The 26,714-nt window shown below is 40.6% G+C and overlaps 1 protein-coding gene across 4 annotated transcripts in view; it reads right to left on the bottom strand.

Annotated features, from left to right (window-relative positions):
- Window positions 1-572: 572 nt before the first annotated feature.
- thrb (thyroid hormone receptor beta) overlaps window positions 573-26,714 on the bottom strand; it is a 238,234-nt gene continuing 212,092 nt past the window's right edge. For 3 of the 4 annotated variants that reach the window (XM_033046913.1, XM_033046922.1, XM_033046903.1), the window contains exons 7-9: window positions 19,236-19,382; window positions 13,316-13,574; window positions 10,422-10,732 (exon numbers count right to left, since the gene is read on the bottom strand). In XM_033046913.1, the coding sequence (XP_032902804.1) occupies window positions 10,491-10,732; window positions 13,316-13,574; window positions 19,236-19,382 (648 nt within the window). In that variant the 3' untranslated portion in view covers window positions 10,422-10,490. Of the gene's footprint in view, window positions 10,733-13,315; window positions 13,575-19,235; window positions 19,383-26,714 lie in introns of all 4 variants that reach the window. The other variant, XM_033046930.1, reaches the window with a different exon arrangement.

A 26,714-nucleotide genomic window follows, 5' to 3' on the forward strand; every position in this document is an offset into this window, starting at 1 on the left:
TGTGATATTGTGGGCTTCTGCACACATCCCAAAGATGTACAATTTGGTGTCCATACATTGCCTACAGCACGTGGTAAATGGTTGAATGTGGAGGAGGAGTTGATGGGAATATGGGATGAATAAAATGCTTACTTCAGTTGGACCAAACCTGTTGAGACAAAGGGCCTGTTTCTTCTTCTTGCGTATGGCGCGCACAGCCTAAAGTAGGACAACTGTTCTTACTTGATTGTGCATGCCAGGTTGATTGCATTCGTCGAAACAGGGCGGACCACGTGAAGGTTGCAATCTCCCACCCAGGGCCTATTTCCAGGCTTTATCACTCTATAGGTGTAAACTTCCAAATAGGATCAAAACTACAACATACTTCCGGTTTAGTCTTACTAAAGCCTTATTTATTGTTGCAAGTACTTCTTGCAAATACTGTCCCGTTCCTTGCACTGAAGACCCAGGCTTTCATTATTCAGATAGATGATGGCAAATTCATATTTGACTCCAGTAACTCCTTTGCTCTGTTCTTGTTATTCCTATTCAAAATTGCTAATAATTAAAGAAATGTAGATACAACCGTGACAAAGATTGAGAGGAAAATTTATTTTGCAAACAAGGATTTTTTTCCCCTAGGTTTATTTTATTACATAAAATATCTATACTAAAATACAGCATCGCAATTACATAAAATATTGTTCTGCACCATTACTAAAACATATTTGATACTCATTACATGAAATGATTGTCAACAGCAACTATCCCAACAATATTTTACAGTATGAAACTGCATTGTATCCCTCTTCCTTCACAGTGTGCAAATATAAATCCCTATCATTCATAAAGAGCGATTCAGCAATTGTCAGCCCAGCTTAGTTATTGACATTTAATTTTTGGGGGTTTGTGCATTTACATTTATGAAAAAAAACCTTTAGTTCATCAGCATTTACATAAAGGATTACCAGCTACAAGCATTAATGTGCCATTTAATAGCAAAATTACAGAAAATCACAATTGCACCAGTTTTACTGCATTTTTTAAAGCAGTTGGGGGGCTGTTAATTCCAGAGTTTTCAAGCGGTAAATAAGTATAATTTTATTTGGATTCTAACAATTTTTCCTGAATATCAGCAAATGTTAGTCAGTCTATTCATGCAAGATTTCTGTTGATCACAGACTCATGAATGCAGGGGTTTGGTTCCTGCACGTTCAACAGCTGATGAAAAAATTAATGTCATTAAGATTTATTTAACAGTTCCAGAGGAACCAAATAAAAGGATCAACAGCATACTCGAAGATAAACAAACATCACAGACTTAAATATCCAAACGAAGATGCTTTAAATCTGAACTTAAACAAACATATTTGAAATACTCAGCAGGTCAGACAGCATTGATAGAGAAGCAGCTAATGAAAGGCAATAAAAACAGTTCTGATGAAAGGACATCAACATGAAATGATAACCCTCTTTCTATCTCCATAATGCTGTCGGACATGGTATTTCCAGAATCCTCCATTTTAATTACCAAAGTAATTTTGGTTAAAAACTTGATTTTGCATCTATCACATGTACCATCTGTCTACCTACCATTGGTACCATTTATCTATACCATTTGCGGATTTGTAAGAAGCATTTTCTAATCCCTGTTCAAAGGATCAAAGACAGCTTATTTTGCTGGGCTATGGTTATAATAACAACCAACTACCTCTGCACATTGTTAGATTTATTTTCACTGGGGACATTAAATTTTATGCTTGATATACGGTCAGTAAGGTCATAAGAGTGTACAAATTAGGAGCATTCAGCTCCTTGAACCAGTCCACCATTCATCAAGATCCTGGCTAAACACAACTTTCCTGCACTATCTCGTCACATGATACCCACACATTTATAGATCTCTGTTTGGAATTAACACTAAGACTGAGTTTCCAGTCCTGTGGGGTAAAAATAACTTCCAAAGACTCCACTCTTTGAAAGGGATTTTCTCCTTCTTTCAAGTGGTCTGCCCTTATTCTGAGACTGTGACCACTGGTTCTAGACCCCTCAGTCAGGTGAAGCATTGTCACTGCATCTCTTCACTTTAGCCCTGTAAGAATTCTGTCAATGAGAAGAAATTTACTTTCCTAAACTCCAGAAAAGGGAGGTCTAGTCTATTCAATCTATGGCCGCCCCACCATCCCTGAAACCAGTTTGGTGAATCTTCACAGTACTTCATCGGTGAAAGTGCATTCTTTTTTAGGTATGGTGCCCAAAACTGCACACAATACTTCTGATAGTCTTAATGCCTTTTTATAATTGCAGTAAGATACTCAAATCTTCCTGCAATAACGTCCATTTGTCTTAATAACTGCCTGCTACATTTCATATTAGCTCTGTGATTTGTGCACAAGGATATTCAAGTCCCATTTCTCAATCTGCCATTTAAAAAAAAACCATAACTTTTCTGTTTTGTCCAACGAGTGGATGGTCTCTGTTTTGTACATTATATTTCATCTGATTCGCACATTGCTGCTAATATTCCCACCTTACCATCGCAATGTAGCATTTGGTTTCACTCAGTCAAATCACTGATGTGGATAGTCAAGTGCCAACCCTGTAGTACCCACTAGTCACAGCTTGCTAACCTGAGAAAGATCTGAACATTACCATTCATTCTTTCTGGCTGTTAACTAATTCTTAATTCATGCCTGTATATTATTCCCATTCCTTGTTGGCCAAATTCCTCTGTGGGATCTTATCAAAGGCTTTCTGAAAATCTAAATACACCTCATCCACACGGTCCCCTCTTATCTACTCCTCTCTCTAGTCACAATCTCAAAGAATTTGAAGTTCAGTCACACATAAACAGGATTCAACTTGTAGTAAAATGCATGTTTAAAAAAACACCTTTAACATTTCAGCAATGTGAAACAAAGGTTGAGTGATATTCTTTTACAAAAAACCTGGATTAATAAAAAAAAAAGCCAGCATATGATTATAAAAGTTCAGTTGAACTTACATGGGTGAAATACTGGAGGTTACAGGTATGCTAAACATTGCTGGTTTTAGGTGCAGTTCTCCCTGTAGTAAACTCATTTGTATGCTAAATCTTCTGAGTGGTGTGATAGAGGGTCACTAGGTCAGAAAATCAAAGGATGGTGCAATCCCTCAATATCCTGTTAGATATGCACAATTTGAACAAGGAAATTATGTAGCACCATTGAGCTTCACAATGATGGCAAAGATATTGAAACATTCTGTTGTCATATATATTGTCAACTCCCATATAGGAATAATGGGAATATTTACATTTTACTGGAGAAGAAAGGCTCTCCTATGCATAACAAATTAAGAACTGGAATTACATGAAACTGCAGGTGCTGGAAGAACTAGAAGAACTCATTGAGCCGGGCAACATCTGTGGTGGGAAGGAAGTTGGGACCCTTCTTTAGACATTGTAGTAGGGGGAAGAAAAGTAAGGGGTGGGGGGGAGGGTGGCAGAACAAAGATTGGCAAATGATAGGTGGATACTGAAGGGGGGAGGGGGTTGTTTGGCAAATGGGTTGATTAGGTGACAGGCTAGAGGTGGAAAGGTCAAAAGTGTGTTGGATAATCCAATGGTAAGAACATTGCATTCTCCAATTTCAAGTAATACCCCTCTATCTTTCCAATGCCCTCCCCTCCCCAGTGAGTGCACATTCTTCCACCTCCCACCCTCCCAGTCATCAAGTTATTTTCCCCTCCTTCATCTCTCATCCATGTCCCTGTCCCGTTCACCCATACCCCTCCCTCTACCTTTACATTTCACTCATCTTCTATAATTATCTGACTCTCTTTTGTCTCTTTTTGACCTTTAGCCTTTGTCACCCATTTGCTAACCTTCCCTCCCATCACCTGTTTCCACCTGTTATTTGCCAGACTTAGTACCACTCCCATCTCTCTTTTCCAGCATTCTCCCCCTCCCCCTAATCAGTGTGAAGAAGGGTCGGGACCAAAATGTCATCTGTCCATTCCCTCCACAGTTGCTGCTGGACCTGCTGAATAACTGGAGTTTAAAAGAAGCAACATTTGAAAAGGGGAAATTAATGCACAAAATGTCAATAAATGTTTAATGTTTCTAGTCCAAACCAGGGATTAAATTATTCAATTCTGTTTTAGTTTTAGTTAATAAATAGTGCTTTAACGGGAAACAGAACCCTCAGAAAATCTCAAAGGAAGTTGATAACGAAGAAAAGCAATGGATAACTTATACTAAATGAAGATTACTAAATAAAGTAAACAAGTACAAGTCTGTTTACCTCTAAATCCGACCATTTTCATTTCCTGTAATGTCAAGATTAATCTTTTATAGGACTTTAGAATTCAGTAATGGTTGGAAAATTATGTATTTTAACTACATTCCAAGTAAAGTAAATGGCATACATGTCATAGTTATATTCAAATACAACAGTTAAAATCCAATTCTAATTTAAAATCTGAATTACATTTTATTACTTTCAACTTTTTAGTTTCCATAACCCTCTGATAAGAGCCATAACCGGGTTTTGAGCAACAGTAACTTTCCCTCTTTGCAACCAAGACACAAAATGTCTGGGGAAAACTTTACTTTGTATCATCTCCTGACCTGACTTGGATCTGGAATGTTTTAAGTTCAGGGCCTCATTTCAAATCAGGTTGCTTTTCTCATTTATATAATATCAGAGGGCTTTTGAGAGCAGTTATACTGTGTGAAGCAGTTTGCTGACTTACAAGGAAAATAGCTATTGTTTATTGAAAATAGCTTTTGGCTCCATTGAAAACCCACACTTAACTATTCTTGGCAGCCTCCATTAAGCCCTGAGGGACTGCCTTTGAGGCTACGATAAAGCCAGGCATACTCTGTCAAGCTTCTCTGCTGACCAATTTTTGCAGAATATTGGGACCCATTGGCATACTCAAGGGTTCACTGACTATTTTGCATGCTTCCTAGTATTAGTCATCAGCTGGCTAAGAGGGTTATAATTTCCTGTCTCCACACCCAGTGGAGAATGTAGTGCAAGTTATTTCTTCTCTTTACCCAAATATTTCTCATCTCATTTCTAACTGGTAATCCATCTTAAAGTCTTATTGAGAGTGAACTAACATTGAGACAAGACAACATGCTACCACAAATGCTACATGTAAACAGTAAATCATTACTGTCAATAATACATTGTGAACTGCACTTGGAAGGGCAAAGGGCAGTGCGCAATAATTTGCTAAGTTTCATTGAATTGATGATTTAAAAAAAAATTCCTTCTAAAAAAATGATACATTTTAGTTTAAGTTTCATAACTGATCTCACATCTGAGAACCATACTGACTAATTTAAAACTGAAAATACCATTAAATGAGGTACACAAATAAATCGGAAATAAATGGGTGAAAAATAAATAGCTCTAAGGTTTGAACTTGGATGTCAATTAGATGGATCTCCTTGTCCAAAACCTTGAACAGTGTGGGAATGGGACAGCCTGCTCACTGGCTGCAGTGCATACGGGCTCTCTAATTTGATTCAGGGACCTTTTTTTTTAATCAACATTCACGTTCGTTATATTTTATAATAAAATACAGTTTTATATATAGTTCTCATTTAATGTAATGGAACATAAGAGAATTTGATGAAAAAATCTGAGCATTCAAAGTAGATTCCAATGATCACTATTTAATCACCCACTAAATATTGTTTTACTTGAGAGGAAGGACAGGAACATTCAAGCATCTGCCTAATTGGGAAAGGTCTTTGGAGACGTCAAGAAAGTGACTATAAGCAAGTTTTCTTTTTAAAACCATAAATCTATTGAGATCCAGTAGCAGACTACAATAAAGATAAATATATTAATTACCATAACTCCTCCAAAATCTCTGTATTGTATTGGATGATAAAAATAATTCTAACAATTTAAACAGTATTTTCACGACATTATTAAACCACATTTTTCCATTTTGGTAATGAAACTGGACATTATCTATCTGCAGCCATGTTAGATCAATGGCCAATGGAGTATTTTGTATCTTGGTACACTAGGGACTATATAAATATTTGTTGCTGGGAAACAGACAGGTAGGACAGGTTTGGAAGGATATGGACCAAACGCAGGCAGGTGGGACTAGTGTAGCTGGGACATGTTGGTCAGTGTGGGCAAGGTGGGCCAAAGGGTCTGTTTCCACACTGCATCACTCTATGACTATGATATGAAGAGATTTCAGAACAGATACTTGAGAATTGTATGGTTTACACATTTTATCAAAGAGACGAACGCCCAGAAATTCATAAGGGCCTGTCCCACTAGCGTGACTTTTCAGCGACTGTCTTCGACCTTCAAGCTCGAGGGCACTCGCCTGAAAAATCTCGAGCTGGATCGACCGTCAGCGGTGAAACCGCGAGCCGGGTCGACCGTCTCCACACACTCACACAAACACATCGCAAAGGCGGGGGCCAGGGAAAGCGGGGGAGGTAAAAGACGGCTGGCACAGTTCGATAAGTCGTTTAGAGAGCGCGGAGAGAGGGGGAGGAGAGAAGGGGAGAGAGGGGGAGAGAAGGGGAGAGAAGGCGTGGGGACACTTTTAAGAAGCCAGACAACTTTTAATAAAGTTTAGCGGGCATTTAACATTACCGGTCGGTTTACTTACCTTTTTTTTCTCAACGAGCTTTATCTTTGATTACCTTCGATAGCATTACAACCTACCTTGGCTAAACCTACGAGTGAAAAAATATCGATTTTTCCATGGCGACCTTTTTTTACTCGCGGGCATTTTTCAGCATGTTGAAAAATACGCTGCTACCTAGCTGGGGCCTCGAGTACGCGGGGACTACTCTCGAGCATGAAGGAAACTTACAAAGACCTCCTAGGACCTCGTGTCGACCATGCTGCGAGTATGAGTCGAGGAAAACTCTTCCTAAGTCGTGAATTAGGTCGCCACAGTGGGACAGGCCCTATACCTGGTCTGTAGTGCAAAAAGCTCCATATCGTCACATCAGTGAATTGTATCCTGCCTCTGAAATTCATTGTATCGATATCATTGGAATGAATTTGAGAGGCAGAGCTCAATGTGCTTAAACAACTACACGCACCTTCAGTGCTAAAACCTTGAAATGAATTTCTCAGCAGCAGTTAAATGAAAATATTTTGGGGAGTAGTTCCAGAGCTTAGGTTTTTATCAAAGAACGGCACAGCTGCCAGTTTGGAGTGATGCTTCAGAGACCAAAATTCAAGGAGTGCAGATAGAAGTGGGAAAGGCCAGTGGGCAATTTGTTAAATTAACATGTGAATTTGTTAGTCAGGCATTGTGTAACTATGCACCAACACTGGTGAATGTTCACAGGGGTGAATGGCAACTTGGACTTACTGCAAATAATGGCCAATAGAAGCTTGAACCTGTTAAAGAGTTTAAAGGTAAGAAAGATGAGGGTTTCTGTTGCAAGTAATGTTCCTAAGGTGCAAATAGCATGTCATGGCAATGGCACAGAAATGTGTTTTTTAACTAGTCTTGGGTCAAGCATCACACCAAGGTCATGAATGGTCTAGTTCAGCCTTGGGTAGTTCCCAGGGGCCGAGATGGAGCTGTGGGTCTTTCAAGTATCTCTTTAGTGCTGATGCTGGTAACCAAAGCCAAATTTCAACAACCCAAACTGAACAGTTGGTAAATAATTTTGATACAAGTGCTATATAGTAAATTAAACACTTTCCTTTCTATAGTATACTGCATTCAACTTCTGTTCCCTATAGTATAAAGGATGTTCAATTTTAGTCATCATGTTGATTCACTAAAACCTCATCTGCACATTTTTTGTCATTTAAGTATTAGAAAAGTGTTACAATTTTAAAATCACAAACATTCAAATTGGACATACAAGCCATTTAAAGACCACATGACAAGAAAGCAAATTGATCAGTAGAGCATACATTAAACCTACAAGCAAATAATGCAAGATATTTCCACATAACATTCCTGCTCATACATGAACCATTTCTCTGTAGGCAGCATAGACTCTAATAGATATACAATGAGAAATACTAGTTTATAAATCTATATATAAAGAGTAGAGCAAAATTCACTCTATGGAATATTTCTGTAGAGATTTAACAGCTTCTTAAACAGAACACAACCCATTTTCCTACAGTGCAAACTTCAGGCTCTTTTGCCACATTTTGTCAATGCTATTTTCCTTTACACAATGGACATTACAGTACAAACATACTGCCATATTTACATAACAATTACATATTTATCATTTAAACATGATTGTAATAAGATTGGAAAGGTGACTTTAGCTTCATTTTAAATTCTATTTTTCAAGTGGTCATTTTAATTAAAAATATCAAGGAAATATCATAAATTTCATTAACTGTGCAAACATCTGGTATGATTCTATAAAAGTGGCTTGTTTTCCTTAGTTATATCATTCAATACTAGTTGATGTACTTTGCATATAAAAATTAGAGTTCTAGCTCCCTACACGGTTTATTTCAGCCTGATTGTCTGTGCATTCAATATTCTTAACCTTAGTTCAGCTAAGTCATGACTATTGGGCATTTGGATTTGATATCTATTATTTTACAAAGGCATTCAACGTGACCGCAATGAACTGACACAGTGTATGCAATATTCCAATCAAGCTCTGTTAGGAGGGCAAGGCTTTTTTAAATCTTAGATTTTTTTTTCTCAAAAGTACTGCTTAATTACTTAATACCCTTCATGCTTTTACCCCTTAGGATCCTCCCCCTTACTTCTCCCTCTTCATCTCATTTAGATATAAAGTTTTATTGTAGGTTTCTTGCTGTAAGATTTGTTTTAGGTAGAAGATATTTCAGGATGGAAAATAAAAATCACAAACACAATAGCTTAGATTCAATGGTGCCAGAAGCAACCGTTCATTTTGTAAGTCTGGCTATGTTTTTTTTTAAAGTTTAGCACCAAACTTCAATTTTCCATTGATATGTTCCTGTCAGATAATAAAAGAAAGTTGTATTGAAAGCTTCACTCCATCAGCAAAATATCACTGGCAGAATATGGGAAAATGGTCTCATAAAAATACTAAATCAACGAGGCTTATGATCCCGATGTCCTTGTCAGTAATGTTGATCAAGAACTACTGTATTTGAAGAGTATGCATTCCTGATACGTGAACTATATACATGGCACTATAAGAACCTCAATATCAAGGCATTTAACATTTGACATTTTTGATACTATTATTTATTCCCACAGTTTGAAGAGATAAAGCTGCAGAGTTTATAGCTCCACTCACAGGAGGCATGAAAGCACCACTTGCAAACTGATTAGCACCATATACATAAGAGCTCTCTCAAGCCGTGGGAAATTGTTTATGATAATTAGAAATGGATAAAAGCTAAATAAAAGGATGACTTCAGTTTATCTATTTGGTATGAAGTGGATTTTGCACAGGCACATTCCCAATAAAAAAAAGTCCCTGAAAGACAACTTTCAGTTGGCAGCATACAGACAAATTCTATTCCATTTGACATCACGGAATACCTAAGGCCATGCCATTTGATGATTTCATTTTTTTTGTGCTCAATAATGATTTTGGTGTTGAGGGAAGGATGTTTTTCTACTGCTGTTCATTGTTAAATACTTTCAGGAAAGATGCAGCATAGCCATAGCCAGGTGTGAGCCCTTATCCAATCCCCCATATATCTCAACTCCGAGCTTTGAAAATAAATCCTTATAGCCAAAACGTGAATGTTTCTGCTTAAAATCTGTCTGTCTCTTCAATTTGTCTGATTGGAACTGTTGTGGAACAACCTGTACGAGACGTGCTGCTAGAATTGGCAACCTGGTTGAGAATGCTGTTGGATAATACGTTAGTATGTTGTTCAAACCTTTATTCTTATGTGGACAAAATGTTGTAGAATGCTAGTTTATTCATGTTTGTTCAATCTACACAGCATACTTCAACATCTGTATTTCCCTTAATTAGCGGCCTTGGGTACTTGCACAAACAGTAAATAAATAATGAGAGTGTTATGGAGGAGAGAGATGTTGGTGGAGGAGAGAGACTCTAGCAGTCAGCTTCTTAATATTAGAATTTTGGTTCCAGTTAAAGAACATGACTTAACTTTTCACTTCAGAGTTAGTCTGAAATTTCCCTAAGGATATTGAATCAGTTAAGCTTTAGGCAACAGTGACTTATCTGCAACTATACTCTAGCTGCCGTGCATTTAGTCATATCAAATTCCACAAAGATCCATGCAGGGGAAAACTGATACGATACTGGAGTTTGGAATCCCTTACCACAAAACAATATACTACCATATTGTCTCATCTGAAAACAAACATGAACAACATCAGTCCACATGATAAGTGAAAATGTGTACAAAAAAGCTACGTTCACAAAATCACTAGTACCCGCATAAATGGAATGTTTCCCAACATTTCTGGAAAAAGGTATTCTGCGAAGTGTAATTAAACGTCGCTCAGTAGTGTTAATGCAGTTTACAGATAGTGACAGACAGGTAGTGCAGCTGTTCAAAATTAATTTCCTAATCTTCAAAGACCTCCAGGAATAATGGTGGAAAAAGTTCTGTTGGACATTCCACTTTCATATGAAGAAAGCGACTTGCATGGCAGGCTCCAATCATTCGCAGGTCTGTCACCTTCATCAGTAGTTTTGGCCAAAAGTGGGCAATATTGTGTTTACGATAATTAATGTAATGTTCAAAAGCAAGGAGGAAGGACTCCTGGATTTTCTCTATCTTGTCTATGCTTGTAAGGCCAGGTCGATCTACACAAAAAAACAAGGAGGAGCTACCATTAGGAAAGGTAGCAGAAAATTGTTAATTTTTTAATACAACCTGAACCATAAGTAAGTAATGAGGTGATGATACCAACAAACGTTCTCCTAAAATATACTTTGGTAGAACAATTTTAATGGAATGTATTCAAAATTGGGTAGTTATAAGCGCACATTAAATCCAGCACAACTTGTTATGACACGAAGCAGGAACATCTGGGCTATGAATAAAATATGGTACTGTACATTTATCTGAGATTGAATATTTTCACAACCAGCAATTGGGCAATTATATATGTTTAACTGGAAGTTTTTTAGCAGCATATATAAAACCATTGCAAGCTATCATTTTAACTTTACTACCAATGAGGACATAGTGGTAAATTTCTAACCACAGAAATTTCTAACCCAGCAGATAGAATTGGCTAATTGATTATGTAGTGTTTGGAAGAACTAGAATCAATTTGTTGATAAGACACAAAATGCTGGAATAACTCTGCAGACGCAGCATCTCTGGAGAGAAGGAATGGGCCTGAAAACAGATTTCTCAGCAGTACAATCGTGCAAATAACATTGACTCCTATGGCAAGCCCACCCACTTGCAACTCAATTCTAAAATTCAGCTCCTTGGTCTGTGTTTCGACCAAGGGCATGATGAAATCCGGAACTAAGTGCTCCCAGCAAAGTCCATACTCGGTTATTGCTAGCAGGTTATTGTAAAGTACCACTGGATAGCACTACTGCTGACATTTTCCATCACTATGGTTATAAGGTCATGTGATAGGAGTAGAATTAGGCCATTTAGCCCATCAATTCTACTCCGCCATTCAATCATGGCTGATCTGTATCTATTTAGAAGGGACAGAAGTTTACTCACAAGTCTGACAGTCACAAGTGGCCAAATGTATTTAATGAAAATCAACCATAGGGACATAGGGGGCTGGTGAGGGGGGAGGGAGTGTGGGGGAGGGGGCTGGTGTGGGGAGGGGGTGTGTGTGGGGGGGGGGGGGTGGGGAATCTTCAAAACCTTCATAACTTTTGTACTATTTCACCAATCGGAACAAAACTTATTTGACTTGCAGCAGCAGAGAATGGTAAGGTGGCGAAAAATCGTAGCGCTGTGGGGGGGGTCAGTTTTGCGCAAATTTAATTACAACGCAGACAGGAAGCGGTCAAGATGAGAGTGTTAGTAATGGTATAGATATTTACGGAACGTTTTTCTTGTTTATTATGGGTTTTACTGAGTACTAGGTTTATATATCTGTTTTGCTGCTGTTTTATTTTATTGCTCCGTTTCAAGACATATGGCAATAAAGCACTCTTGGCTCTTGATTTTAGAATGTTGTGTAACAACAAAGGTAAGATCACTGGCAGCAGTAGCTGGGCAGCTTTATGAATATGAAGCTGAAATATTAGATGGCAACGCTTGGGCAGATAATCTTGACACTTTTATTCAACTATAATTTAAAAGGCACCATAGTGCATGTACACCATTTAGTGTGCTTACATGTTCACCTGTTAAGGAAAACATTTAAGTGACCATTTTCCATGCAGGTACTCCTAAATCAAGCTGATCTGCAAATGAGGTGCTAGTGCATGTTTCCTTGCGGCTAGGTAACCTTTCTAACCACGTCCTGGCAGACTGCAGGGTCATTACACAGGTTATGATGTGTGATGATGTGCAAATGCATCAAAATCCAATAGGATGATTAAATTAGACTGAATGAACCAATTGATAAGAGAATCTTGTGGGGAAAATAGCTGAGGGTTCTTCTATGCTTTGTGCAGTGTCTATTTATGGCAAACACAGAAAGCAATTGAAAACCAAATAAGGGCAACATTGCAAATACTCTGCAGTCATTAATAGAAGGAAAGTGTTGACTTTCTGTCTTTGACAGATTTGCCAGTCATAAAACTTAATTAGTTTTGTGGTATAGCACAGCAACAGGCCCTTCAGCTCACAACATGATGTCAAATTAAACTAATCTCCTTTGCCTGCATGTGATCCATATCCATCCATTCCCTGATTCCTTTATTTACTTCATTCTATGTTGCTTTGTAATGCAATAGCATGAACATATCCAGTTCATGTTCGTGTCGTCCTATTCTTGTTCAAACGATTGACTGGAGGTCCACAAATTTCCACTTAGAAGAGACCTGCCTCGTTTGCTCCTCCTCCTCATTTTTTCCATCAGAATATCTGCTTTCCATTGGAGAATAGGTCTGATCTAGACTCTGTTGAACACACTGTAAATTGTCAGTTTTCTTTCTCAATAGCCGCATGTTTTTAAATCCGGAAGCAACACCCTGCTTCCTGACCAACGTTGATCACCTGCCCTAAATGTCTAAGAATGTCTCCAAAAACACATTGATGCAGAAAACACAAACTGGTGCTGTTGGTGCATTATACTGGATGCTTCCTGTTGGGTTAAGACAATCTTCGGATAAAAAATGAATTGAGGATGTACTAATATTTAAAATTCTGCTTCAGACCTGTGCATATTAGATTGAATGGCTAGGTAATGTAAATGTTGTAGAATGTTTTTATACGATGGTCTAGGAAAAGGCATATACCTGAAGACATCAAAAGCACAGCTTGGAGTAGAGCCACCTCACTGTCGTCCAAGTTGAACGTAGACAATGATATTCCCAGATCAAAGATTGCATCAGATACAACCCCAAGGCCTCCGTTTTTTAACTGTTCTCTTTTTACAGCTATCTCACCATTCAAAGTTAAAGTCTCACTCTCAGAGTCATAACGGACTGCTGCCCTGAGGGACATGATTTCCATACAACAGCCTTTCAGAAGGATTATCTGGTCTTCACATGGCAGCTAGAAAACAAAACATACATCAGTGCACGTCACCGTCAAGCATCTATATCCTAACATTTGGCAAGTTTAATTCTACATTTAAAATCACAATATGTTCTTGTTGAAGCTATAGAACGAGTGAAAGAGAGTCAACCCACAAATTAATCAACTGAGGAGCAGTCCTGAGGAAAACATGCTCAGAATGTCTATCACTTACATATGACGTGAGATAGGAAGCTACGTTTGTTTTTCATTCACTTTTTTTCCTCCTTTGAGTGTGCTCACTTCACAACAGAACTGCTTCAAACACATTTGCACAATTGTATTTCACCAGCTGGAAAGTGGACTGAAAGTCTAAAGTGGAGCATGAAACAGCCTGCTTCCTGTTTGCATGTCTGAAGCCAACATTAGAGTAACCTCATCAAAAAACTGCAGTTGCTGGAAATCTAAAAAGAAAACAGAAAAAGCTAGAACCACTCAGCAGGTCAGGTAACATTTGTGGAAAGAGAAACAGGGAACATTTCAGGTCAATTACCTTTTTTTCTCTCCTTCCCAGTTCTAATGAAAACACAGTTTAAGCTGCAAAGAGAGTGGAGGCCACAATGGATGGGACAAAGGGGATAACTGTGCTAAGGTGAGGCTATGATCATAGTGGCAATATGTTGTAAAAGCCATCAGCCTGCAGATTAATGGGGCAATTGGATTGGAAGAAATTCGTACAGCTAAGTGAGAACACACAGGAATATTGTAAATATCCAGCTAATGGAACAAGAAGACCCAGCAGGACATGTTGTGCTGATGGAGAGAGAGAAAACTGAGGCAATACCACAGATGCATGACTGGCAGAAATGAGGGACTGCTTAGATTTCACAGTGGTTGGAAGAGGTGAAAAGGCAGGTGTTGCATCCCCTGCGGTTGTTTTGATGCAACATCAGTGGCCTCTTCTACGGTTATAACAAGGTCAAAGGTAAGTCTGAGGAACAACACCTCATTTTCTGTGTGGGCAAGTTGCAGTCTTATGGATTCTGTATCAAATTCTACAAGTTCAGTTAACTTGTTTCACTGTTTGTATCAGAAGTGGTTACTTCTGCTGTAAACCATCCATTGGTGAATCAACTAGCCCATTGGTGATATTGGTTCAGTCTCTCTCCCTCCACTAGCATCGCCTGACCTGCACGGTATGTTCTGAAGCCTTGCATCTCACATTTTTTACTTTCCTTTCTCTGCATTCTCACTCTCTCGCTGTCTTCATTTACAGCATTTACTTTGCATTCTCTTTCTTTAACTACCTCATTAGCCCATTGACATGATCATTTTGTCTACAAGATGCCGTGGCATCTCTGGCCTCATTCCATCACACATATTTCCATTATCCATTCCTCACCCACCCTCTCTGCAACTTAAATCTACTGTTTTCTCTTTTGCTCAGTTCTGATGATGGGTCTTTGATGTGTCATTATCACAGTTTCGCTTTTCACAGGTGCTGCTCTGGAGTGTTTCCAGAATTCTGCGTTTTTATTACACAAACATCTAGTTTTGCGGATACACTGATGATTGCATCCATGATTTATATGCAAGACCTCTTTGAATACTATGAAAATAAGTCAATAATCTGGCAAGAAATGTAAAAAAAAGATAAAGATCTTCTCCCAAAATTGGAAAAAAAGACCAGCTAAAGTTATGGTCAGTCCTGTATTTACTGAGACAGGAGAAATTATATTGAGGAATATGAAAAAGTAAAACAATGAAATGTCTAGAGTGAATGAGGAACTCAAATAAATTGGGATTAGTTAACAAAAAAGCATTGGAGAAATGAAGGGACAGAAAGGTGATAAATCCTCAAGTTCTCATAATCTTCATCGTTCAGACTTTGATACTGGAAGTTATTATTGAGGAGATGGTAACAGGACAAAGTAAAACATAATTGGATTCATGCAAGATCTACTTTGCATTAAATTTTAAACAATTAGATTGAGGAATGTTGCTAATCTGGGGAACATGAGTGTCTTCTACACATAATCCTCTCAAAATTAACACATGGGCACAGTAAACAATGAATGTGGGAAATTTTATGTTGGCCTTTATTGTGAGACGATTTGAGTACAAGAGCTGGAATATCTTGTTCCAATTATCAAGGACCCTGTTGAGATTGCATCTGGAAAACTGTTTACAGGTCGCCCAACCTTATCTTGGGATAGACGGAGTGCAGCCAAGGAACACAAGTTTGATTCCTGAAATGGCAGGTTGGTTGCTTGAGGAATGAATAAGATAGACTTGGCCTATGCCCTCAAGAGTTTAGAAGAATGTAAATTGACCATTGAAATGTATAGAATTGCTAAATCACCTGATGGAGTAGATGTAGGTTTGATGTTTCCTGTGGTTGGTATATATGGAACTGGGTCATAGCCTTAAAATAAGTTGTTGTCAGGACAGGTTTAGGTTTATTATTGTCATGTGTACCGAAGAACAGTGAAAAGCTTTGCTTTGCATACTATGCTCTACGATAATCCACAACACTGTGGATAATCCACAAGGATGTATTCTCAGCCCCCTGCTTTACTCCTTATACACCCACAACTTTGCAGCCAAATACAAATACAACTCAATTCATAAATTCGTAGACAATATCACCGTAGTGAGCCGGATATCAAATAATGACAAGACAGAGTACTGGAAGGATATTGAGAACTTCGCATTTCATGCCAAGACAACAACCTTTCCTTCAATGTCAGCACGACAAAGGAGATAATGATCGACTTCAGGAAGTGAAGCGGTACACATACCCTGGTATGGCTGAAAGTTTCAAGTTCCGAAGAGTAAATATCACCAGCCATATCAAAGCTAGACAAAAATGCTGGAGAAACTCAGCGGGTGAGGCAGCATCTATGGAGCGAAGGAAATAGGCAACGTTTCGGTCCGAAACTCTTCTTCAGAATACCTTCGATTTTCCAGCATCAGCAGTTCCTTCTTAAACAGCCATATCAAAGCAATGGCCAAGAAAGCAAACAAAAGCCTTTACTTCCTTAGAAAGCTTAGGAAGATCGGCATGTCCCCAACAACTCTCACCGACTTCTGCAGATGTGCTGTAGAAAGCATTTTATTAGGATGCATCACAGCATGGCTCGAGAACAGCTCCATCCAAGACTGCAATAAATTGCAGAGTTGTGAACACAGCCCAGACCATTGCACAAATCAACCTCCTTTCCATCGACTCCATCTACACTTCATGCAAGGCCACCAGCATAATCAAGGACCAGTTGCACCTGGTCATTCCCACTGCTCCCATCTCCCATCAGGTGTGAAGACGCATACCTCAGATTCTGGGACAGTTTCTTCCCAGTTGTTATCAGGCAACTAAACCATCCTATCACCAACTAGAGAGTGGCCCTGAGCTGCCATCTATCTCACTGGAGACGCTCGGATTATCTTTAATAAGACCATACTGGACTTTATCTTGCACTAAATAAGACCATACTGGACTTTATCTTGCACTTTATCTTGCCCTTAATCCTGTATCTGCACATTGTGGACGGCTTGATTGTAATCATGTATAGTTTTTGATGACTGGATAGCCCACGAGAGATAAAGCTTTTCACTGTACCTCAGTACACATGATAATGATAAACTAAACTATCCAAGCATTGGATACATCATACATAAATACAATCAAGTCCAACTCAAGTACAATAGATAGAGCAAAGGGGAAGATACAGAGTGCAGAATATAGTTTTCAGCATTTTAGCACTTCAGTTTCACATACAAAGTCCAATGTCTGCTATAGGGTACAGGTGAATCGTACAGTACCCAAGCCTTTGGAAGCACCGTTTAGAAGCTGGATAACAGAGGAGAAGACGCTACTCCTGTGTCTGGTGGTGCGTGCTTTCAAACTTCTGTATTTTCTGCCAGATGGGAACAGGGAGAAAAATAAATGACCTGGGTGGGACATGTCTTTGATTATGTTGGCTGCTTTTCCGAGGCAGCATGAAGTACACATGGTGGCAGTGCTGGAATGTCTGGTCTGTGCAATGGACTAGGCTACGTCTATAACTCCCTGCAATTTTTTTGCAGTCTTAGGCAGAGCTGTTACCAAACCAATCTGCAGACGCTTGTAAGAGTCATTTGGAGATATGTGGAATTTCCTCAATCAGAAAATGAGAAGAAAAGTCGTCACCCATATCGGGTGGTGAATCTCTGATAAGTATATTCAGGACAGACAACAACTTTTAAGATACAAAGGGGATCAAAGGATATGGAATTAGTGCAGGCGAGTAGTGAAGAAGTAAAAGATAATCCATAAACTTATTGAATGGCGCAGCATGTACTAGGAGCGGAATGCCGACATGATTCTATTTCTGATGTTCCTACATCTCTGACATAATTACTCCATCCCTAATTGCTTCTCTATTGACGATTCAGAGTTAATCACTCTGGTGGTCTACAGTCACATATCGACCAGGACAGGTAAGGACCTGTTCCTGAAGGATATTGTGAACGACATGATTTTTATGACAATCTAGTAGCCTTGCGGCAAAAGTGATTTAATTACCTATATATTCAGATTTCTCCTATATATTTCAATTCTCTAGACTGGAAATGTTGAGGATAGAGAACAACAGTTTCAGATAGCTTTTACTTTCAACAGCAAATTGGACCTGCACAATTGTTTCAATTATTTATTTTTGACATTGTTTCATTGACTTATTCCACTCATCAATTTAAATTGATACTTACAGTGGAACTAACACAAAGCCTGAATCTGTGCCTAAAATTAAAGAACTGCAGATACTGAAAATCAAAAAAAAAATATTCAGCAGGTCAGGCAGCTTCTGTGGAGAGAGAAGTAAAGTTAGCATTACAGATCGATGAATTTTCATCAGATCTAATCAGGTTGTTGACTTATTTCTTGCCAGTCTACAATAATTCAAGTAATTCAAGTAAGCGAGTAATTCAATCATTCGCAAACAGCATTTAATGAAGCCAGAGCATTAAAAAAATCAGGACTTTCCATGTTTTGTGACATAGGAGGCCATTCAGCCCATCAAGTCAATGCTGCTCGTACGGTGATCCCTTTATATTACTAAAATTCTCTGGAACATATTCCTCCCATATTCCCATCTACCTCCCTCACATTCTACCATGCGCATACACATTAGGGGCAACTTGCTCACCAACCTGCAGCTCTTTGGTATGTATGAGGAAACTGGAGCACACCAAAGGAAACGCAAGCAGCCACAGAGAAAATATAGCAACTCAACATGAACAGCACTAGAGTTTAGCATCTATGAAGCAGCAACATTACCTGCTGCACCACTGTGCTGCCTATGTGTTGGATGAATACTTTGTGAATTTTGCACCTTTCCAGCTGGTGGATACAAATTGCCCCCTTTGCATGATATACAGCCGAAAACAATCTTAAAGCAAAATGAAAATATTCTGCCTTCTGTTCAAGGGTTTCTTTAAATTCCTCCTCCCACCAAACGCCTTGTCATCTCTGAAAACTCCTTGAAATTTGGCTTTGTGCGAATCACCTTGGGCCATTTTCCAATGCTATCAGCACTACAAAAGTGTCAGTTGTGAACATCATAACTTCAAATAACGCTTCGGTGAGCCTTTCCAACGTCAGGAAGGAAGATTCCAATATTACATCAAAAAAGTATAAAATTAAAGAAATGAAAATCCTACCTCACAGAATATTGGTAATTTTTTGGCAAAATCAACCACCCTTGTAATTGCGGGCGTGATAATTCTTGTAAACTCACTGAAGGCCTCCAGGTCCACCTTGCTCCCTTCGGGTGCATTCTCTATTGGTGTCTGCCCAATTTCCTCAGGCTGCAAAATGAACACAATATCACGTGAAAACATATCGTGCATTCCAACTTATGAAGTTACTACGCACTTTTTGCTGCAACAATTTAAGGTTTAACGTTAAGCTTGTCAATTTACGAAACATTACATTTTGCGCACTAATTTCTCTAAGAATGCGAGGTGCCTTTGTTTAAAATTAGAGTTGAAATACTGGCATTTTCAGGGAAAGGAAAAATCCACTTGAATCCATAGCCTGGCGTTTTTTTACAAACCGACTTAATGCAGTGATATTGTTGGGAACACATACGCCTGTATAATCCATCAATAAGGTTGGCACATTGGCATGGTGGTAGAGTTCCTGCCTTACATCGCCAGAGACCCAGGTTTGATCCTGACTAGGGTGCTATCTGTACCAAATTTGTTTGTTCTCCCTGAAACCGCTGCTGTTTCCTCTGGTTTCCTCCCGCATTCCAAAAACGTACAGGTTTGTAGGTTAATTGGCTTCTGTAAATTTGTCCCTGGTGTGTAGGATGGAAATAGTGTAAGGGTGATAGCTGGTCATTGTGGACTCTGTGGACCAAAACTGAAACTCAGCAAACCAGGGATCAAAGACCCAAGGAATGGATAATCAGAAGTGCGAGGCGAGGAATGGATAATCAGAAGAGCGAGCCTTTTAATTTGCACTTGAATGCAACATTTATAGAAACATAGAAACATAGAAAATAGGTGCAGGAGTAGGCCATTCGGCCCTTCGAGCCTGCACCGCCATTCAATATGATCATGGCTGATCATCCAACTCAGTATCCTGTCCCTGCCTTCTCTCCATACCCCCTGATCCCTTTAGCCACAAGGGCCACATCTAACTCCCTCTTAAATATAGCCAATGAACTGGCCTCAACTACCTTCTGCGGGAGAGAATTCCACAGATTCACCACTCTCTGTGTGAAAAAAGTTTTCCTCATCTCGGTCCTAAAAGATTTCCCCTTTATCCTTAAACTGTGACCCCTTGTTCTGGACTTCCCCAACATCGGGAACAATCTTCCTGCATCTAGCCTGTCCAACCCCTTAAGAATTTTGTACGTTTCTATAAGGACCCCCCTCAATCTTCTAAATTCTAGCGAGTACCTGTACAAACCGAGTCGATCCAGTCTTTCTTCATATGAAAGTCTTGACATCCCAGGAATCAGTCTGGTGAACATTCTCTGTACTCCCTCTATGGCAAGAATGTCTTTCCTCAGATTAGGAGACCAAAACTGTACGCAATACTCCAGATGTGGTCTCACCAAGACCCTGTACAACTGCAGTAGAACCTCCCTGCTCCTATACTCAAATCCTTTTGCTATGAATGCTAACACACCATTCGCCTTCTTCACTGCCTGCTGCACCTGCATGCCTACTTTTAATGACTGGTGTACCATGACACCCAGGTCTCGTTGCATCTCCCCCTTTCCTAATCGGCCACCATTCAGATAATAATCTATTTTCCTGTTTTTGCCACCAAAGTGGATAACCTCACATTTATCCACATTATACTGCATCTGCCATGCATTTGCCCACTCACCCAGCCTATCCAAGTCACCTTGCAGCCTCCTAGCATCCTCCTCACAGCTAACACTGCCCCCCAGCTTCGTGTCATCCGCAAACTTGGAGATGTTGCATTCAATTCCCTCGTCCAAATCATTAATATATATCGTAAATAGCTGGGGTCCCAGAACTGAGCCTTGTGGTACCCCACTAGTCACTGCCTGCCATTGTGAAAAGGACCCGTTTACTCCTACTCTTTGCTTCCTGTCTGCCAGCCAGTTCTCTATCCACATCAATACTGAACCCCCAATACCGTATGCTTTAAGTTTGTATACAAATCTCTTATGTGGGACCTTGTCGAAAGCCTTCTGAAAGTCCAGATATAACACATCCACTGGTTCTCCCTTATCCACTCTACTAGTTACATCCTCGAAAAATTCTATAAGATTCGTCAGACATGATTTACCCTTCATAAATCCATGCTGACTTTGTCCAATGATTTCACCACTTTCCAAATGTGCTGCTATCCCATCTTTAATAACTGATTCTAGCAGTTTCCCCACTACCGATGTTAGACTAACTGGTCTGTAATTCCCCGTTTTCTCTCTCCCTCCCTTTTTAAAAAGTGGTGTTACATTAGCTACCCTCCAATCCTCAGGAATCCATATGGTTTAAATTGGATCAGGTATGAATAAGGTTTGGCTAAATTACATTCCTAATTACATTCCACAACAGAGCCAGGCTCTGATCAACAGGTGCAGCACATGAATGACTATATTCATGTATGAAAATCAGATTATATTCATGCTGTTATGCATATACAGTGGCTTGCAAAAGTATTCATACCCCTTGAACTTTTCCACATTTTGTCACGTTACAACCACAAACGTAAATGTATTTTATTGGGATTTTATGTGATAGACCAACACAAAGTGGCGCATAATTGTGAAGTGGAAGGAAAATGATACATGGTTTTCAAATTTTTTTACAAATAAAAAACTGAAAAGTGTGGCATGCAAAAGTATTCAGCCCTTTACTCTGATACCCCTAAATAAAATCCAGTGCAACCAATTGCCTTCAGAAGTCACCTAATTAGTAAATAGAGTCCACTTGTGTGTAATCTAATCTCAGTATAAATACAGCTGTTCTGTGAAAGCCTCAGAGGTTTGTTAGAGAACATTAGTGAACAAACAGCATCATGAAGTCCAAGGAACACACCAGACAGGTCAGGGATAAAGTTGTGGAGAAGTTTAAAGCAGGGTTAGGTTATAAAAAAATATCCCAAGCTTTGAACATCTCACGGAGCACTGTTCAATCCATCATCCGAAAATGGAAAGAGTATGGCACAACTGCAAACCTACCAAGACATGGCCGTCCACCTAAACTGACAGGCCGGGCAAGGAGAGCATTGATTAGAGAAGCAGCCAAGAGGCCCATGGTAACTCTGGAGGAGCTGCAGAGATCCACAGCTCAGGTGGGAGAATCTGTCCACAGGACAACTATTAGTCGTGCACTCCACAAATCGGGCCTTTATGGAAGAGTGGCAAGAAGAAAGCCATTGTTGAAAAAAAGCCATAAGAAGTCCCGTTTGCAGTTTGCCACAAGCCATGTGGGGGCACAGCAAACATGTGGAGGAAGGTGCTCTGGTCAGATGAGACCAAAATTGAAGTTTTTGGCCTAAATGCAAAACGCTATGAGTGGCGGAAAACTAACACTGCACATCACCCTGAACACACCATCCCCACTGTGAAACATGGTGGTGGCAGCATCATGCTGTGGAAATCTTTTCTTCAGCAGGGACAGAGAAGCTGGTCAGAGTTGATGGGAAGATGGATGGAGCCAAATACAGGGCAATCTTGGAAGAAAACCTGTTAGTCTGCAAAAGACTTGAGACTGGGGCGGAGGTTCACCTTCCAGCAGGATAACGACCCTAAACATACAGCCAGAGCTACAATGGAATGGTTTAGATCAAAGCATATTCATGTGTTAGAATGGCCCAGTCAAAGTCCAGACCTAAATCCAATTGAGAATCTCTGGCAAGACTTGAAAATTGCTGTTCACAGACGCTCTCCATCCAATCTGACTGAGCTTGAGCTATTTTGCAAAGAAGAATGGGCAAAAATTTCAGTCTCTAGATGTGCAAAGCTGGTAGAGACATACCCCAAAAGACTTGCAGCTGTAATTGCAGCGAAAGGTGGTTCTACAAAGTATTGACTCAGGGGGGCTGAATACTTTTGCACGCCACACTTTTCAGTTTTTTATTTGTAAAACAATTTGAAAACCATGTATCATTTTCCTTCCACTTCACAATTATGCACCACTTTGTGTTGGTCTATCACATAAAATCCCAATAAAATACATTTACGTTTGTGGTTGTAACGTGACAAAATGTGGAAAAGTTCAAGGGGTATGAATACTTTTGCAAGCCACTGTATATAGCGAAAACACAGAGAAACAAAGCAAAAGTCAGACTTCCATCACTGTTCTGCACAAATAAATCAATCAACGTTACCCTTTGAATATAGAAACAAGAGGAAAATAATGCCACATATTCAATCATATATGGTTCAATGAAATTAAGATATATATGTAAAAATATATATGGAAACAGGCCCTTCAGCCCACCAAGTCCACACCGACCAGCAATCTATCATACACCAATTCCATCCATCATGCCAGGGACAATTTACAGAAGTCAATTAACCTACAAACCTGGATATGGGAGAAACCGGAATATCCAGAGAAAACCCATGGTGCTGTAAGGCAGCAACTCTACCGCTGCGCCACCGTGTCACCCCATTAAATTATTTTTTCTGTAATATATTTATTATGGTGTCACGTGAATAAAGATGAACACATGATTCTGATTTCTGCCCTTAGTTGGATAACACACATGTCCAGTCATTGTGTTTTATGGCTGGTTTTCAACCTCTTCAGGCTGAAGGTCTCGACCCGAAACTTCACCCATTCTTTCTCTCCAGAGATGCTGCCTGTCCTGCTGTTTTTCTAGTTTTTTGTGTCTATCTTCAGTTTAAACCAGCTTCTGCAATTCCTTCCTACACTATTTGTTACAGGTCATATTCTCATAATATTATTCACCTCAACTAAGTTTTTTCTTCACCTCCGTTGCTGCAGAGAATACAATACCAGTTATCAAATCTTTCTTCAAAATGTAAAAAACATTCCAGCCCTGCCAACATCTTCATAAATCGCCCCTGGATCCTCTCCAGATCAATTGGGCCCTTTCCACAATGTGTCATAGTCTTGCAGCATGGAAACAGGCCCTTCATCCCAACTTGTTAATGCAGATCAAGATGCCCCATCTAAACTAGTCCCATTTATCCGCATTTGGCCCATATCCTTTTAAACCTTGTGTGTGCCAGTGTGTGTATGAGAGTGTGTCAGTGTCATTGAAACGGCGACAACATCCAGAGTGAGCGGAGACTTGGTGATGCCCGGGGAGAGTTTCCCTCCCCCCCCCCCCCCTCCTGGGAATGCGGGCCGGCCAAGGTGCTCCTTGTCCAGCTGGGGTCTGGGGGAGGTGAGGGTCAGTGACCCGGGGGTCTGCGGGAGGTAAAGGTCAGTGACCCAGGGATCAGGCATTGGAGCGGAGCCTTAGCCCGAGATTCATCCCCGCGGCTCCGGAAGCGGCATCGATACCCCCACTCACCCGGTCTGCTCCTGGCTCCGGGTTAAAACTCCATGGGGTGTGGACAGAGAGACCGACGGACATAGAGCCGCCGGAGGTGAGGGTGGGAGGTGTGAGCAGTGCCTCAGGAGGGAAGGGGGAGGGGGTCGGTGCTGCGACCACCGCCGCCGTGTCTCACCTATCACACCATCTGCATGGGGGAAACAAAACTACTTTTTCCCCCCCAAAATCATCCATCAGGCCGGTAGTTTGACAGCCCTGCTTTAAACCAATCCCCTCTAGTGCTTGAATCACATATCCCGGGAAAAAGACTATGCATTCACCTTATATTCCCCTCATGGTTTTTACTCACCTCAAAAACAATTTTTGCTTTATTTTGAACTTCCAGCACCTGCAGATATTTGAGCGTGAGAAATTTTGTGATCAGCGTGAGAGCGTGAGAATTTTGTGAAATGCGTGATTCTCACGCTCAATGCGTGAGAGTTGGCAGCCCTGCTAATAATGCAAACATTTTATCCAAGTTCCAATTGTTTGGACAAAAATCACTTATTACTGTTTTATAACAGTTAAGTTACTTTAAGACCATTTCAGAAATTATGGTACTCAACAGACAATCAACTAACAAATTAAAGCAAACTAAAAAAAATTAACAAGTTCCCTTTCATGACTCTACCTCATAAGTACTTTAACGCTGTTAACAGAGCAAAGGGATATTCTCAAGAATCAAAATGGGGAAAGTGGGGGCAATTTTGCTTAAATGTTAATTCTAAGCCCATTCAGATCTGCATAGAGTTATACAACATGTACATGGCTGGCCCAATTTGTCCATAATGATCAAGTTGGCATTCTGTGTGCCCAGGGGCTGGCTGCCGTTCCCAGATCAGCTCGCGTCCCAGGGACTGGCTGCAGTTCTCAGGTCGACTCGCCGGTACCGACCCCGCGAAAACAAATTGAAAAAAAAACGTGTTTTTTCGGGTTACGGGCCGGATTCGGCCCATGTGCCATAGGTTGCCGAACCCTGTCCTAGATGTTTGGCCCCATTTTTTACAACCGATTCACCTGGTTAGTTCTATCACCGGCTGCTTCATGTTGTCAGCAGCTGCACATCTAACCAAGAAAGAAGAGAAGAGAAGAGAAGAGAAAAGACGCGACGTCACTCACAGCCGCCAACTGACGCGCTTCCCCAGACCGCACAGATCGCTGTGATGTGGCGCAAAGAGACAAACTGTGCAGGGACTGAAGACAGCGTGAGAATTCTGTCATCAGCGTGAGAATTGGCTGAAATGCGTGACTCTCACGCTCAAAGCGTGAGAGTTGGCAGCCCTGTCTAAGGCCAGGATGTGACAACAGACGCACAGGGAAACACATACACAAAGGACGACACACACACACACACACAGGGATACAGACACACACACACACAGGGAGACAGACACACACACACACACACAGGGATACAGACACACACACACACAGGGAGACAGACACACACACACAGGGAGACAGACAGACACACACACGGGGAGACACACGCACACACAGGGAGACACACACACACACACACACACACACACACACACACAGACAGGGAGACACAGAGACACACACACACACACAGGGAGACACACACACACACACACACACACACACACACACACACACACACACACACACACACACACACACACACACACACACACACAGGGACACACACACAGGGAGACACACACAGACACACACAGGGAGACACACACACAGGGAGACACACACACACAGACACACACAGGGAGACACACACACACAGTGAGACACACACAAGGAGGCACAGACAGGGAGGCACACACACAGGGAGACACGCACACACACACACACCTTTCCTTCCCCCTCCCTCCCTCCATCCTCCCCTCCCTCCCTTTATCCTCCCCACTACCTCCCTCTTTCCTCCCCTTCCTCCCTCCTCCCCCATCCCGCCCTCTTTCCTCCCCCCATCCCTCCCTCAATCCTCCCCCTTCTTTCCTCCCCCTCCCACCCTCTTTCCTCCCCCTCCCTCTCTTTCCTCCGCAGGAGCAAGATGGCGCCTGCCTGCGGCGACATTCGCGGAGCACCAGAACCTAAAAGAACCTACTATCCTACTGGCCAATGTACAGTCCCTTGAAAACAAAGTGGAGGACTTAAGGCCAAGG

This window comes from Amblyraja radiata, chromosome 2, assembly GCF_010909765.2.
Source record: "Amblyraja radiata isolate CabotCenter1 chromosome 2, sAmbRad1.1.pri, whole genome shotgun sequence".
Taxonomy (NCBI): Eukaryota; Metazoa; Chordata; class Chondrichthyes; order Rajiformes; family Rajidae; genus Amblyraja; species Amblyraja radiata.